Here is a 16,914-nt window from a genome sequence, read left to right as displayed (position 1 = left end):
TCCTTCCTTGGTGAGAGGGCGAACTTGTTGAAACAAGGGAAAAGACTGTAACACTGCAGTCTTGTGAATCACTGTGGTATCATAAGACATCACAGGACAGATGAGCCACCTCCTATGAGCAGTAACCGGTCTGAACTGAACACACTGAAAAGCTGGAGACTAGTTTATTCCAGTGCAACCTCTGGTCTTTTGCAAATGACAATAGATTTAATTTTCTTAATTTGGGCCTCTGGTACAGTGAAATCTCTTCCAAGTCTAGCTCTGTTGTTTAGTTTCTAAGGTTTCCTCTATTTCCTTTCCCATGAAATTCCTAAATAGCCATTGTATCTTTCTTCGGTTGAAATAAAGATGGTTTCCCCTCTTCAGTTTAGGAATTGCCTTTTCTCCTGCTGAAACTAGTTTATAAAACCTAATGAGTGTGCTTGCTTTTCCATGGTTGCTGTCCTCCTCCTTTGCTTGGCCGCAGTTACATCAGCTGTCCCACTGTAAAGCTACACCAGACTTTAAGAGAGCTTTTCCCTTTAGCCATTATCTAGCATGTCAGTTGCCACTGATTTGTTCTAGTCTAAAGAAACCTGAACAAATGAACCCAGTCCTAAGGGCAGGAATGTGAAGATGCAGAGGAAAAGTTTTGCTTAAGGGCCACAGTAACATGAAGGAGTAGCTCTCCTCATAAAGCTGCTGCGTTTTTACAAAGGTGTGAGTCCATGATGTCACCCCTATAGCAGATTTGCCCTGTCCCCACAGTTACAAATTTACCCATGCTTTCAAATAAGCATCTTCAAAACTCCCAGCCCGCTCGCTGCCGTGCAGCTGCCACGATGCAGCTTGGCCCAGGGGCCCTTCCCTCTGCTTGTGCTTCTACTTAACCCACGAGGGGTCCTTGGCCTTGCTCCACAGGGTCAGGGAGGGTAAGGGTGGAGAGGAGACATTATTGTGAGGAACACAAAATGTTGAGGGCTTTTAGTGGATGTTAAAGGTCTTGTCTCTGCTTTGTTTAAGCAGAACCGAGCCCTTAAATACAGAAAGGACTGGGAGGAGGAATGTCGTAGACTTCTGGAGGAAGCTGTGATCTGGTCAATGTAGTCTTTTAAACTCAGCAGCTGCTTTAATGAAAAGAATGGTTATGATGTTCTAGCCGTGCCATATTCCATCAGATATGCCCAAATACACCTCTTGTTTTAAATCACTATGGATGTATCTGATTTTGAATATGTGCTGTCTTCAGTAAAAAAAAAACCCAGACTTTTCTTGGTCCTTTTGGATTTTTCTTGTTTTTCCATCCAACCATTTTCTTCCTCAATGTGTATGCACATCTTGTAGCTTCAGCTTCCACAGTTCAAGCAGTCTCCTGGTAGTTACTGCTCTTCAGAGATCAAATTGCTTTTGTAGTATCTATAATCTCCTTAGTTTAACCATAGGGTGAAATTGTTTTATTTTATAACAAAGACCTCTCTTTCTTTCCTAATAGAGATTTCAGCATGTTTCTGTCTTCCTTAATACTTAAACCCACTTTCATTTATATTAGATACTTGATTTTCCTTCTGCAAACTCAGGGCCTTTCTTCTCCTTTTCCAGAATTGCACTGAATTCTCATGCAGTTTCATTAATTTTTCATTCATTTTGCAGTATTCTGCTGGTTTTCATCTCAACCGATTGAGCTCAACTAGAGGAGAATTTGAAAGGAAAGAGTTTTCAAGTCTCCTCCTTTAATTTTGGGGAACATCTTTGTGTGGCAGAATGTTCTACCGAGAACCATGACTCCAAGAGTTCCCCCTCCCTGGCCACTAATTCATCTGTGAAATCACACATATGAGGAAGAAATATCGGATAGATTCAGGAATTGGAATTGGTTTTCCCAGGTGCGTCTGCCTGGCTGACAGGACATAGCATGACTTCAGTACGGCTCCCTCCTTCAGTAGGCTAGATGGCAATGCCAGGAGATGAGGACACAATGAATTCTAGCGGAATTACACAAGCCACACAAATAACTAACAAAGGAAAATGTCTTCTGCTATTTCTCTGTACTAGTGCAGCTGTCTGAATATCTGATCAAATTTTCTTGTTTTTCGAGTGAAAATGTAAGTTGTGCACTTTTAGAAATAGTAATGAAACCTGGATGCAGCGGGGTTTTATTTCCTTTTGGTTACCTGAGAGTGTCCTTCTATGTTGCAGTCTTTGAAACCTAACAGGCAATTGGTACCTGCCATTTGTACAGGAGAAACGGAAAACCTGAGAGCTCCGTTCCAGGGCTCAACAACAAACCTGGGGAGCATCGTGCTTGCTTTCTACTTTGCCCTCTTCTCCTACAGGGGATGGGACATACTCAACTATGTCACTGAAGATATGCAGAATCCTGAGAGGTAAACACATGCTTTTTCTTTGAATCATGGGAGCGTCCTGATAAGACAGGTGATGGCAGGACAAGCTGCTCTGTATTTGTTTCTGATTGGAAATCAGTCAGATGATTATTTTCTCTGCAAAATTGTTCTTCTTTTCAAAAGAAGAATTATGAGAACTCTTTCTGATTATTGTCCTCACTCACTAATTGTATTGTGCTAATGAATCCCTTCTCTGCATATATGTATTTCACACCTTGCCCTTCAGACCAGAATTTTTAAAGAAGAACAAATCCCTGCTGAAAGCAGGGAAAAACATGGGTCTGTCTAGCCCTCTGAAATGCCCTACTTCTGAGTCAGAGAGAACAATTATTTTATTTTTCCAGGACTGGTTTTGCCACCAGTAGAGTCATACTGTGTCAGGTTTATGACTGTTTTATCATGCGATATTCAGCATTACTGTTTGTAATGTTAATTTTACTAAAGATTGAGTGAATAACTGAAAATCAAAAAGTGCACAGTGCACTGGAAATGTCATCTTCTCCCCTCAGTAAGAATGTCAACCCTGTTGGAGTGTTGTGCTTTCCCTATTCAGACTGATATAATCCACCTTGTCTTGGGATATGTGTAGGTTATGAGTCAAGAAAAAAATACTGCGTTCAAGAAAACACCTAAGTGTGCATTTAAATCTCATTGCTAAAATGTTTTCTTAATGTTTCTTAAATTGTATCCTATAAAAAAATATATCCTAACCCTAAAAAAAATATATCCTAACCCTAAAATTTACAGGTAGAAATGTAGGTTTTTTTCTCTAAAACTTGTGACAGACTGTCACGCGCCGGTCATAGACCGGAGAAAAGTTTTGCTTGTATTCTTTGGAACAGAATTAAGACTCAAAATGGAGTCAAGCGCCAGGTAGCTCTATTTGCCCGATGAGTTCACAAATGCAGAGGAAAGAGAGAGAGAAAAAGAAAGGAAAGAAAGAGTTAGTTGCAATAGCTACCACCACAGAGCTGTGGTGTCTAGACAGTCTGATTCGTCTTCAAGGCTGGTGGGGGAATGTTCCATCTGATGCTGGTCATTTTTGATCTCTTATTGGGATTATTCTTCTTCCAAGAATCACTTAGTATATTCCAAAAGCTGTTTTGCTTAACCACACCCACCATTTAGCAATGGTATGCATGCCCAGTACCATCACTAGGGGGTCTTCACGGGTCTCCAGGCCCTTCTGTCCTCCAGGCCCCAAGTCTGGGCGCATGCATGTGTGGATTCATAGAATCATAGAATGGTTTGGGTTGGAAGGGATCTCAAAGATCATCTAGTTCCAACCCCCCTGCCATGGGCAGGGACACCTTCCACTACACCAAGTTGCCCAAAGTCTCATCCAACCTGGTCTTGAACACTTCCAAGGGTGGGGCATCTCCGACTTCTCTGGGCAACCTGTTCCAGTGACTCACCACCCTCAGAGTGAAAAATTTCTATCTTATATCCAATCTAAATCTACCCTCTTTCAGTTCAAATCCACTGCCCCTTGTCCTATCACTACATACCCTTGTAAAAAGTCCCTCCCCAGCTTTCCTTTAGGCCCCCTTTAAGTACTTTAAGTTCTTTTTGTGTCCAAGTTGGTCCAGGAGCTCCTTGTTCATCCATGCAGGCCTCCTGGTGTTTCTACCTGACTTCCTCTTTGTTGAGATGCACCTCTCCTGAGCTTGGAGGAGGTGATCCTTGAATATTATCAAGCTTTCTTAGGCCTCTCTTCCCTCCAGGACTTCATCCCATTGTCCTCTACCAAGGAGATCCCTGAAGAGTCCGAAATCTGCTCTCCTGAAATCCAGGGTAGTGAGCTTACTGAGTACCCTCTTGCTTCCCTAAGAATCTTGAACTCCACCATTTCATGATCACTGCAGCCAAGGCTGTCCTTGAGCATCACTTTCCCCACCAGTCCCTCTTTGTTGGTGAGAACAAGGTCCAGCAAAGCACCTCTCCTCATTGGTTCCTCTACCACTTGGAGAAGGAAGTTATCATCCATGCATTTCAGGGACCTCCTGGATTGCCTATGCCCTGCGTGTTGTCCCTCCAACAGATATTGGGGTGGTTGAAGTCCCCCATGAGGACCAGGGCTCGTGAACGTCAGGCTGCTCCTATCTGTCTGTAGAGGGCCTCATCCATTCGATTCTCCTGGTCAGGTGGCCTGTAGCAGACTCCCACTACTATATCCCCTGTCCCTGCCCTCCCTTTAATCCTGATCCACAAGCTCTCAGTTGGCTCTTCATTGGTCCCCAGGTGCAGCTGCATGCACTCCAGCTGGTCTCTGACATAGAGGGCAACCCCTCCTCCTCTTCTCCCCTGCCTATACTTCCTAAAGAGCTTGTATCCTTCCATTCTGACACTCCAGTCAAAGGATGCATCTCACCATGTCTCCGTGATGCCAATAAGATCATATCCCTGCAGGCGTGCATGCACCTCTAACTCTTTTTGCTTATTCCCCATGCTACGTGCATTAGAATAGAGGCATTTAAGTTGGACCCTATGGATCTAACTTCCTAGCTGGAATTCCTTTCTGCTGATCTTCAGGTGCTCCCAGCAGATCAAGCTTGGTATTATCCCCCTCTTGATATTATCCCCCTTCCCCTTTGAATCTAGTTTAAAGCCCTGTAAATGAGCCCCGGTAGCTGTTGCACTAAGATCTTTGATCCATTTTGGGAAAGGCAAGTCCCATCCGGTGCCAGCAGCCTGATGCCATGTGGCCCATCCGATTGTCAAAAAAGCCAAAATTGTGGCGATGACACCAGCCATGGAGACACATATTAATCGATTGGATGCATTTGCTTCTTCCAGTGTCACTGTTTGCAACTGGAAGGATAGAAGAAAAGATAACCTGTGCCCCAGATCCTCTTAACAGCTGTCCCAGGGTCCTGAAATCTCTCTTGATCGACCGTGGACTCCGTGTTTCAGGTTCATCACCACCCGCATGGAAGAGCAATAATGCATAGTAGTCTGTGGGCCGTACCAGGCTAGGAAGTTTCCTAGCGATGTCTTTAACCTGGGCTCCAGGGAGGCAGCAGACTTCCCTCAGAGCAGGGTCAGCCCGGCATATTGGACCTTCTGTCCCCCTCAGATGGGAGTCGCCTATAACAATCACCCTTCTTTTCTTCCCTGTGGAGGCGGTCTTGATACAACGGGTAGCCCTCTCTGACCCTGGTGACACCTTCAGTGCAGATGGTCCCTCAGCCACATCATCCATCGATGGGCCTTCTACCTCCAGAGCCTCCTCCTACCTATTGTGCAGGGGCACCCGGGGAGCTGAGATAGGCAAGGAGCAGGGGGGTTGCCTGTTTCCCCAAGCATGTACTTGTTTCCTTTCGTCGCTTACCTTTGAGTTACTGTCCTCTGCCTTGTGGGATGAGGAACCAGAATCTCCTTAATTTTGGGTTTTCTTTTGTGGCTCTTCCTGTTTTTGCCTCAGGTCAGGCAGTGCCCGACACCACCGATCTCTCTCTTTCTCAGACTCTCTGATGTTCCTCAACCTTTCTACTTCCTCCCGCAGCTCTGTGATCATGATGAGCAGATCATCCACCTAGTCGCACCTCACACAGCTGTGTTAGGATTAGGTGGATTAGGATAAGATTAAATTTCTTAGAATCTGCTCCACCTTCAGGTTCATAAGAAGACAGGCAGTCTGACTGTTGCTTCATTGATATGGCAGTGGTGTCAGTTGGCGATTTTTCATTCCAGCAACACGCGATGGTGAGACAAACATTATGTCAGTTGGCAGGTTTTTGTTACATCAATGTTGAGACAAATGTCTGATACAGTCCCTACAGGTCCCTGCAGGTCCACAGACCTACAAGTAGTCAACTAAGCTGCTTATCGAATTGTTCTACATGTTGGTTCCTCTTTATTATGTAATGGCACAATAACAAAATGACAGATTGCAAAAAATGATGGAGTGGAATGTTTAAACAATCTTCTGTTTACATTTTCCGTATTCAAAAGACATGAAATCTTGTTGCCATTTTCCTTTTGCAGGAATCTACCTCTTTCTATTACAATTTCAGTGCCTATTGTGACTATTATTTACTTGCTGACTAATACAGCGTACTATGTCGTGTTGGACATGTCAACTCTCCTCACAAGTGAGGTGGTGCCTGTGGTAAGTTGTTTAAAATGATTAAAACAAAAGTAACTGTACAGATGACACTGTGGAAGAATCTCAGGTAGCATATTCCTTGGCAAAACAATTGAAATATGTCCATGCTGAAGGTTTTACCTATATTTTAAACTTTGTTTTCATGTAAGAGTACCAGTATATAAGAAGATTCATATAAAGTACATATCCAATAAATCTACTCTTATAAAATTCTCTTATATACTCAGTAAATCCTGCTCCTAACAATATTTCATTGTAGAAGATGCTTTCACCAGGGCCAGACAGAGAAAAAGCTGTGGAAAGTCTGAGTGATTTAAGAACCAGGGGCTTTTACTATCATTCTAACGTACAGTGTGTAATGTTTAATGCTGCAGGATTACAGCAATATTTTCAACACACAACTATGCAATAAGATGCATTTTGAAACCTTCTCAATATTTTTATAAAAGTACAATTATAACTCATAGATTACTGCAGTCAAGACTTGTTTGAATACATTAAAGCCAATACACCTTCATCTGTTATCTCAATGACTTGAAGTAGGCTTAGAAAAAAACCCAAAACTTTTTTTAAAGTATCTGTCATTTTTATTTTGATACTGATCAGTCTTTCTGAATTCTAATTTTTCAAGTCATTATCAGTGTCACAGGAAGATATGGGCCATGACGCTGTATTTGGGCTAGTGTATTTTCATGAAAGTTTCTCAGAATTGTCCATATGCTTAATGTAATGAGCCTCACTAATATTTTCTTTTTCTGTTACAGACGTTTGGCAATGAAGTCCTTGGTTATGCTAAGTGGATAATTCCTATAGCAGTGGCCATGTCTTGCTACAGTGGGTTAAACTCATCAATAATTGCAACATCCAGGTATGAAATACAAGATTCACGTAAAATAATTGAAGAGCAATCATTTATTATTAACCTGCATTCTTTACTACTACATCATAAAAGTGACACAGTTCATTTTTACTATGTTAAATCGTTCATTTATAATGGAAGGATTGTTAAAATCTGACATGTCGTCTTCTCATGGTCAGCACCTTTGGTAACCTGAAGGCACTTGAGAAGAGAGCAGCATTTACAATAGAGAAATAAACTAATTAATGCGGCGCTATTCCTTCGCTCACTGTCTGGTTGAGTTATTTTATTCTTTTTTTTAGGCTTTTTTATGTTGGCGCCAGGGAAGGACACCTCCCTGAGAGCCTGAGATTGATTCATGTAAAGCACTTCACACCAGTCCCTGCTCTCCTCTTCAACGTAAGTGACCACCCGGCCCCGTGCCTGCCCTGGGCAGCTGGGGACTCGGACACGGGGAGTGCAGCACCTCGCCTCTGCCCAGCCTCTCTCCTGGGCGTTTCCTGCGATGGAGACATCTTCCTCACATGCCCACAATTTCTAAATCTCATTGGGAGGGAGGGGTGGTGTTATTTTGTCTGGTTGGGGTTTTTTACAGTGAAAAGAGAATGGCTTGATTCACACGTACATGCTCTCTGACCAACATTAGTCAGAATGAAGTATAAAATCATCAGTTAGAAAACAGAATGACTAAACATGTAACAGTATAGACCAGAGTTGATTACGTCTTTATGAGAGTTTTCAGAGTGTCCATTGGAGAAGAATATGTCAGGAATATCTCTTAGACCCTCCCATAGGCTGATTTTCCAGAACTCTAGTTATAACAGGAGTGCTAAAGCATTTAAAATTAAGCTTCTACTGTACTGATTTTTTCCTGCTGTCACATACAAATGAATCTTGTGGCTCAAAATCAAGGAAGCGTAAGGTACAGAATTAGTGTAAATTATTTTAATAAATAAGCCATAAATTTAACAGATTAAAATAAGACAGAGAATATGTACACACAGAGAAGGTGAAATCATTCAAAAGAATTTTAATGCTCTTTATCTCAACATGTATTTTATGTGATGTCTCCCATGGCCCTGTGTTGCATAAGGTGTATGAATAGATTATCTTACTGGTCCTGTTTGACATCACATAATTTACTACAGGTTATCATCTTTTTACAAGGGCGTGTAGTGATAGGACAAGGGGCAATGGATTTAAACTGAAAGAGGGCAGATTTAGATTGGATATAATGAAGATATTTTTCACTCAGAGAGTGGTGAGGCAGTGGAACCGATTGCCCAGAGAAGTTGTAGATGCCCCATCCCTGGAAGTGTTCAAGGCCAGGTTGGATGAGGTTTTGAGCAACCTGGTGTAGTGGAGGGTTTCCCTGCCCATGGCAGGGGGGTTGGAACTAGATAATCTTTGAGGTCCCTTCCAACTCTAACCATTCTATGATTCTATGATTCTATGATCTCTTTATGAATACTCTTCTCAGAGGGATTCTGTTTGCACCTGTAAAATGAGCTATACTCCCTTGTACTGGTTTTAGCTGGGACAGAGTTAACTCTTCTTTTTAGCAGATAGAAGAGCTCCGTGTTTTGGTTTTACTCAGAGGTTCGCTCTGAGAAGAATGTTGATAGCAAGCTGAGGTTTGTGATTGGACGTGAAACTCCAAGGACTTTTCAGTGTGCCGTGTTCTGGCTGGAGTGCAGAAGCACGGCGGGTGTCATGGGTTACACTGATTCGGCAACTAAACTCCACGCAGCTCTCCCACTCCAGTAAAATGGAGAGGAGAAAAATATAATAAAAGAGCTGAGGGTCGAGACAGGAACAGAGGAGCACCCACCAACCACGGTCCCGGGCAAAAGAGGCTGTTTTCTTAAAGCAAAACAGTTTATTAACAGCTACCTACAAAGAGAAAAGCAAACAAAAACGGTTACTTGAGAGGATAATAAGAAAACAAGGCCAGATCTTAAAATCAACACCATTCCTCCCCTTTGCCTTTTCTTCCTGGCTCTACCTCCTCCCCCCGGCGGCGCAGAGGGCAGGGAATGGAGGAGTGCAGGTCAGTTCATTCCATGTTGTTACTGCTGCTTCTCTTAAAGGAAAAGGAGTCCTTACGCCGTTGTCCCTTGATCCAGTGGATCCCCTACTCACGGCGAAAGTGTGAATCCTACCCGCTGGGGGGCAAATCCTTACCCCATCGGATTGCCCCAAGTGCGGGCTTTACCAGTCCTGGACTTTTAAGGAGTTGTTGCCACTCGCTCTGGTGTGGGTCATCATATCAACCTTAAATGCGACTCCGTACAGACTTAGATGCGTAAATGTGTAAACGCGTAAATGTGCCTCGACCTGTGCCCATGATTCACAATAGTCTCAGGCTCAGGCATCTCCTTTAACGAAACACCTCCCCATCGGCGGGGGTCATCCCACGGACTCTAGATGCGTACCGTGCTCAGGCTCTGGCATCTCTTCTCGACATGGATCCTCCACGGGCTGCGAGTGGGTCTCTGCTTGCTCCACCGAGGACTGGCTGCAAAGGGGCAACTTGCAAGTGGGACTCGACCTCGGCATACGTTCCGTTCCATTTTCACTGACCTCTTATCTGTGTGGCCATTTCTCAGATCTCAGTCTTTTCTGGATGAACTCAGCCCAGTGGGCACCCCGGGAGCGGGGCTCTCCCCGAGTTCCCCAAGCAGCTCCGTCGGGGCCATCCTCGACGGGGCGGGCACTGGCCCGGCCTGGGCCGCCGGCCTGGCCAGGCGCTGGGGAGCAGGGGCCATGCCCCCCACCTTCTCCTTGCTCCTGGGCAAAGGCACACCTTTCCGGTTCCTTTGTCCGACGTAAATAGGGCAATTCGCAGAGGCGCCGATTGGCTCAAGCCCCGAGGGGGACGGGAGTCCGGTCTGATGGGCAGCTTCTGCCACCCGGACCTCCCCCCCCACTTCAAACCATGACAGCGGGATAAGGGGGGAGCATAGCCGGGACAAGGGGGCCACGATTCCCCTTGTGATTTGTGGTGGAACTTAAGATTGAGGGACAAACTGTCCAATTAGTGTTCCATATTATGCAGTGTCATGCCCAGTATAAAAGTGAGGGTCAGCGGGAAAGAAGGGCTTTTGCGCTTTGACTCTTTCGCTGCTTTTGCTCTTTTGCGCTTGCTCTGCTTTTCGGGGCCTCGCATTCATCTGAGATTGCAGCTTCGGGACGAGATGGGCTTCGCATAAGAGGGGATGGTGAGCATCTACACTGTATTAAATCATCTGTATTAAATTGTTCTTAACTCATGGGTTTCCCGTTTCTCCTTTAATTCTCTCCCTCATCCCTGGGGCTGGGGGAGGGTGAGTGACCGACTGTGTAGGGTTCGGTTGCTGGGGCGGCCTAACCCATGACATCCCTTAATACACCTCAGTGTATTTTTCACAGTGGATTTTTTTTCTGCTTATCAAGAGAGAACTGTATTCTTATGTTTGTCGTGTTTGTTGAAATGGACCTTAAATTCCTGCTATTTTAGGTCTCATCTCACCCTTTCCAGGCAGACGGTATAGTATACCTGCATTACACAGAGTTTACTCTAATGGTCTCAATGTATGAGTAGACCAAGAGAGCTTCTGACAGTGAAACTAAATTAAAAGTTTGCATAAAAACCAAAGCCAATCAGAACAGCAGAGTGAGCTGCTGCCTACAGAAAGCTTCTTAGCAGCCTTCTCCATAGCACAGCAGAATCTGAGGCTCCTCAACTGGCCGCCTTAGGAGGGTTTCCTGCTGGTGCTGAAACATAACGTCACAAAACCTACACCTCTTCAGCTAAATGTGCCTTCACACAGCATATTATTGTCAGATTTCTCAGAGTTTTGAGCACAGTCTTCTTGTAAGGACTTTATCTCCTAAATCCATCCACATATGTTGAAAACAGGCCGTTTTATAACTTTACTGCCTCTTCATTTTATAACACAGGTATTTATTTTCACATTTAAAACTCTTTGTTTTTATTATCTCCAGGGCTTAATGACTTTGCTTTATCTCCCTGTGGAAGATATTTTCCTCCTCATTAATTACCACTCCTTCAACTACTGGCTTTTTGTGGGTCTGTCTATCGCAGGACTAATATATTTGAGATATACTCAGCCTCATAGGCAACGACCTATTAAGGTAAGAAAACAAGACAGGAAACAAGCCTTAAAGCCACCTAATGCACATCTTTATCTGATCCATAATACCACAGCCATAACATTACCATTTAGATTACAGATTATTTATTTCCCATAGAAATCCTTTCAACATACAAAAGAAGAAATGAAAGGGCAAACCCAATTGAGCTTCCACAAGAACATCTGTTTCGGTACTTTTGCTGTGAGGTTGAAATTATATTTACTATTTCTTTGTCCTTTCATTCAATCATATAACTGTCTTCATGTCAAAATAAACAAGGAATAAATAAATGCCTGGGGTTCTGGGTCCATCCTGGAACCACTCCCTTTTATATTGTTCACAGTGGACCTCAGTAGAGCTAAGATGTCATCTCCAGTGAGGTTGATGCTCTCATCAAACTTACATGACTCAACAAATTCAGCAAAATCCCACCAAAACCCATAAATGCCCAAAATTTGGCTTATGCAGAAGTTCAAAAGCTTGAATAATCAAATGTATTTTCATTGTTCCCTCCCTCTGCATACTAGTCATAGACAGTAAAATGCAAATTTAATGACTGACTGTGGAAGAGAGCCCGACTATCGGTTACAAGAGAAGACTACACAGAAACAAAGCATGCCTAAATCTTGTTTCTAGTTTTAATCCAGTGATTGTCCAGGAAGGAGGGACAGAAACCCACAGCTTGCCCCAGGCACAAAAAAACATGTGCTGGTTCCCAGTTCCCTGTGCTCTGTTGGTTCCATGACCTGCATTTCAGCTCTGCAGTGATGCAGTAACAATTATGAGAAATCCAAATTAACACCCTATCTAAATATTTCTTCCTTGTCACTCTCTCTTCCTAACCTCCTGCACCAATTTTAACAACACACTTTTTTTTCTGTTTAAGTGTAAATCTTGATTGAAAAAAGACACGGTTCCAACAAGGGGGTAAAATATCCTAAGCACCTATTGCTAGAAAACTAGCTAGTCTTCCAGAGCAGAGCAAATTTTCCTGAAGCATGTTCGCACTTTGTTTCCAAACTGTCCCCCAAAATATGTGGAAGATAAAGATTAAATCTTGACTATTGACAGCTTTGCTATTGACTCTACTAAAGCAAGGATTACAGTCAGATTACAGATAATAACTGTTATCAGCGTTTGCCAGTTTAGTCAATGTCACAACTCCACATACACTTTTTCCTTTGCTGAAACGTAGCAGTTGGTATTCATCAACTTACATTTTTAACCTTTGTAAAGAAAAAGCGATATTTATACCAGTACACTCTCACAAGTCTCAGCTAGTGTTCAAATGTCAACTCCTGGGGTCTTGAGGACGCTCATTACTGCAGCCAGTGAAAAGTGTTGTAGTGAAAAAAAAAAATCCATAAAGAGGTTATTGCAACTTTCCTTGTTTGTGGCATGGTATTTGTTAAGTGCACAGGAAAAATGGTTGTACATCAATCCGTCAGTGCTGTAGCATCAGCATGATAATTGGAAGTCTAGCTGAGTTATTTTCCAATCAAACTTACAATTGAATATTTGCAATTGAAGTTAAAGGGAAAATTATCCCTTGGTGCTCAGTTTTAGAGTATTATTTTCAAAGATTGATGATCTCTCACTAATGTGGGCAGAAATTGAAGTTGTGCAGCCCTTGAAAAGCCAAAATTGTCAGATACTCAGGTGTGTACCAGAGAAGAGGCTCCCAGCAGCATACACAGAAGCTGGCAAATGGCACTGACTGTAGGCAGCCAAAAGATTCAGTTCATAGTAGTCATAGAGTCAATAGTTGTCGTCTTATTATTGACTTGTCTAATTTTAATCTGAAAACCTGACATTTTCACCATAAACTCTTTACTGCATCTTTTAATAAATGTTGGAATATTTTTCTGTCTCCACAGCTTAACCTCTTCTTCCCTATAGTATGCTGTTTATGGTCCCTTCTCCTGGTCATAGCTCCTCTCTACAGTTACACAATCAATTCCCTTATTTGCATTAGTATTCCCCTCTCAGGGATTCCTGCATATTATTTGGGAGTCCGTCTGCCAATTGAAAAACGACCTAAATGGCTACAGTGGCTCTATGGTAAGCAACATCATCTTGTCCTAGTCGGTGTGCCAAAATCTTGAATGCTTGATCAGAAGAAAGAAAGATTTTTTTTTTTTTCTAAAATCTTTTTTCTTTGTGAAGTTTGCTGTGCTGTATGTGGCACGTCTGAGATCGTTTGCTTCATCATATGGTCCTGAAAACAAAACCACGCATACCTGTACAAACCAGTCCGATATATGCATATGCTATGGTCTTCTAATATTTGTGATACTGAGGCATTTCAACATGTTGGCTCAGTAAAACCTGTGTAGGATTGTGAAGACTAAATGCATGCAGTTTAACCCCCTGGAAGGCAGAAATACTAGGACACCATTACTTCACTTTCTGCTCAAGGAATGGAATATCCGAGTCAGAGGAGTCCCTGCATTTTCGTAAATTAAGAAATAGTGAGTTATTGGCCTGAAGGGTAGTTTCCACTCCTCAAATTCAGGTAATCTTGTAAAAAACCAATTTAATATTTTTATTCAGTTTGAACTCACCTGTCAATCTGACAATTCAGTGAAAATGTTGATGAAAGTCTGATTAAATGAGACTTTCAGTTTAATTATTGAGCTCCTTTGGCTTTAGCTACTTATGTTGTTAATTTAGCTGATTAAGGTGGGTTTTTTTCCTAATATCAGTGTAGTGGTTTCAAATCTGTCAAAATCCATATATTTGTCTAAGATATATTATAACTCAACATATTTTTGCTATGTATTACAGTTACAACAACAAAATACGTTCAGATACTCTTCTACTGTGCTCCTCCGGACCTGGACACAGACATGGAACCTGCAGCAGCTAAGGATAGATAGAGTTGCCTTGACATTGAGAGGTGCAACTTCACAGTTCCTATGTGGACCAATTTTTATAATCTGAAATTCTTCACATATGTTCAGTTACAATAAAGCACTAACCAGTGTACAATGCACCAGTTTGATGTTTGTTAATTTGTGCTTGTTTCATAAACCACTCTATTTTACAGGATTTAAAAAAATAAGATCTGTTTATTAATAGTGAGTTTTAGTGTAACAATTTGAAATAATAAAGCACTATATGAAATAAAATTTGTTGCTAGATAAGTGCTAAATATTAGAATTAATTGCAAAAGACTGATTAAAAGCATTAGATCTATTCAGAATCCTAAGAAATAAATTGATAAATATAATGAAAGATAGACCAGATATTTGCAAGATTCCAAACCTGAGTTCAGAAATACAAGCCACAGTATACTTCTGAAAATATAACTAAATTCTTAGACAAAGTGAAAATATATAATTCAAACTGGTAGACATGGTTTGAGCGAAGGTAGTGTTAGTGTTAAACTATTCCAGTGTGTAATTCCTGGCGTAAACATTGTACTAAAAGGAGAAACCATTTTTTTTGTCATTTAAATTCTGTGAGAAACTCTCGTTTCATGATATAGAATCATAGAATCATAGAATGGTTAGGGCTGGAAGGGACCTTCAAAGGTCATCTAGTCCAACCCCCCTGCAAGGAACAGGGATATCTCCAACTAGATCAGGTTGCTCAGGGCCTCATCCAACCGGGCCTTGAACGTCTCCAGGGATGGAGCATCCACCACCTCTCTGGGCAACCTGTTCCAGTGTTCTACAACTCTCATGGTAAAAAATTTTTTCCTAATATCCAATCTGAATCTACCTCCCTCTATTTTAAAACCATTACCCCTTGTCCTATCACAACAGGCCCTCCTGAACAGCCTCTCCCCATCTTTCTTGTAGGCCCCCTTGAGGTACTGGAAGACCGCTATAAGGTCACCCCGGAGCCTCCTCTTCTCCAGGCTGAACAGCCCCAACTCTTTCAGCCTGTCCTCATAGGAAAGGTGCTCCAGCCCTCTTATCATCTTCGTGGCCCTCCTCTGGACCCTCTCCAACTGGTCCATGTCCTTCTTATGTTGGGGGCTCCAGAACTGGACGCAATACTCCAGGTGAGGTCTCACGAGGGCAGAGTAGAGGGGGAGAATCACCTCCCTCGACCTGCTGGCCATGCTCCTCTTGATGCAGACCAGGACGCGGTTGGCCTTCTGGGCCGCAAGAGCACATTGCCGGCTCATATTGAGCTTCTCGTCCACCAGTACTCCCAAGTCCTTCTCCTCAGGGCTGCTCTCGATCCATTCTCTGCCCAGTCTGTATTTGTGCCTGGGATTGCCATGACCCAGATGTAGGACCTTGCACTTGGCCTGGTTGAACTTCATGAGGTTGACATGGGCCCACCTCTCCAGCCTGTCGAGGTCCCTCTGGATGGCATCCCTCCCTTCCAGCGTGTCGACGGCACCACACAGCTTGGTGTCATCGGCGAACTTGCTGAGGGTGCACTCCATGCCACTGTCCACATCACCGACAAAGATGTTGAAGAGGGCCGGGCACAACACGGACCCCTGAGGGACGCCACTCGTGACCGGTCTCCACTTGGACATCGAGCCGTTGACCACTACTCTCTGAGTGCGGCCATTGAGCCAATTCCTTATCCACCGAGTGGTCCATCCATCAAACCCATGCCTCTCTAGTTTAGAGAGAAGAATGTCGTGCGGGACAGTGTCAAAAGCTTTGCACAAGTCCAGGTAGATGATATCCATTGGTCGACCCTTGTCCACCGATGCTGTCACCCCATCATAAAAGGCCACGAAGTTGGTCAGGCACGATCTGCCTTTGGTGAAGCCATGTTGGCTGTCACCCACCAACTCCTTGCTCTCCATGTGCCTTAGCATGGTTCCCAGGAGAATCTGCTCCATGACCTTGCCAGGCACAGAGGTGAGGCTGACCGGCCTGTAGTTGCCCGGGTCCTCCTTGTTCCCCTTTTTTGAATACGGGGGTTACATTCCCTCTCTTCCAGTCATCGGGGACCTCGCCAGACCTCCACGACTTCTCAAATACAATGGCCAGTGGCTTGGCAACTTCATCCGCCAGTTCCTTCAGGACCCGCGGATGGATCTCATCAGGTCCCATGGACTTGTGCACCTTCAAGTTCCTCAGATGTTCTCAAACCTGCTCTTCAAGTACAGTGGGCAGTGGTTCATCCTCACAGTCCCTGCTAGTTCTTTCCACAGCTTGGGCGGTAAGACAAGAGGCTTTATCAGTGAAGACTGAGGCAAAAAATTCATTGAGTAACTCAGCCTTCTCTATGTCTCGGGTAACCAGAGCACCAGTATCCTTTCGGAGGGGGCCTACGTTCTCCTTGGACTTCCTTTTGTCCCCTACATACCTATAGAAGCTTTTCTTATTGCTTTTTATATCCCTTGCCAAATTCAATTCCTTCAGGGCTTTAGCCTTCCTCACCTGATCCCTGGTCACTCGTACAGCTTCTCTGTATTCCTCCCAGGCTATCTGTCTCCGCTTCCACCCTCT

General features: G+C 43.5%; 1 protein-coding gene across 2 annotated transcripts in view; it reads left to right on the top strand.

Moving 5' to 3' along the window:
* LOC104381023 (Y+L amino acid transporter 2) overlaps nucleotides 1–14,468 on the top strand; it is a 33,922-nt gene extending 19,454 nt beyond the window's left edge. For both annotated transcript variants that reach the window (XM_086608725.1, XM_086608724.1), the window contains exons 4-10: nucleotides 2,219–2,363; nucleotides 6,369–6,492; nucleotides 7,254–7,357; nucleotides 7,651–7,747; nucleotides 11,336–11,485; nucleotides 13,363–13,546; nucleotides 14,273–14,468. In XM_086608725.1, the coding sequence (XP_086464851.1) occupies nucleotides 2,219–2,363; nucleotides 6,369–6,492; nucleotides 7,254–7,357; nucleotides 7,651–7,747; nucleotides 11,336–11,485; nucleotides 13,363–13,546; nucleotides 14,273–14,364 (896 nt within the window). In that variant the 3' untranslated portion in view covers nucleotides 14,365–14,468. The remainder of the gene's footprint in view (nucleotides 1–2,218; nucleotides 2,364–6,368; nucleotides 6,493–7,253; nucleotides 7,358–7,650; nucleotides 7,748–11,335; nucleotides 11,486–13,362; nucleotides 13,547–14,272) is intronic.
* The last annotated feature ends 2,446 nt before the right edge of the window (nucleotides 14,469–16,914 follow it).

This window comes from Tauraco erythrolophus, chromosome 3 (assembly GCF_009769465.1).
Source record: "Tauraco erythrolophus isolate bTauEry1 chromosome 3, bTauEry1.pri, whole genome shotgun sequence".
Lineage (NCBI taxonomy): Eukaryota > Metazoa > Chordata > Aves > Musophagiformes > Musophagidae > Tauraco > Tauraco erythrolophus.
This window is presented reverse-complemented; position numbering and strand designations above follow the sequence as displayed.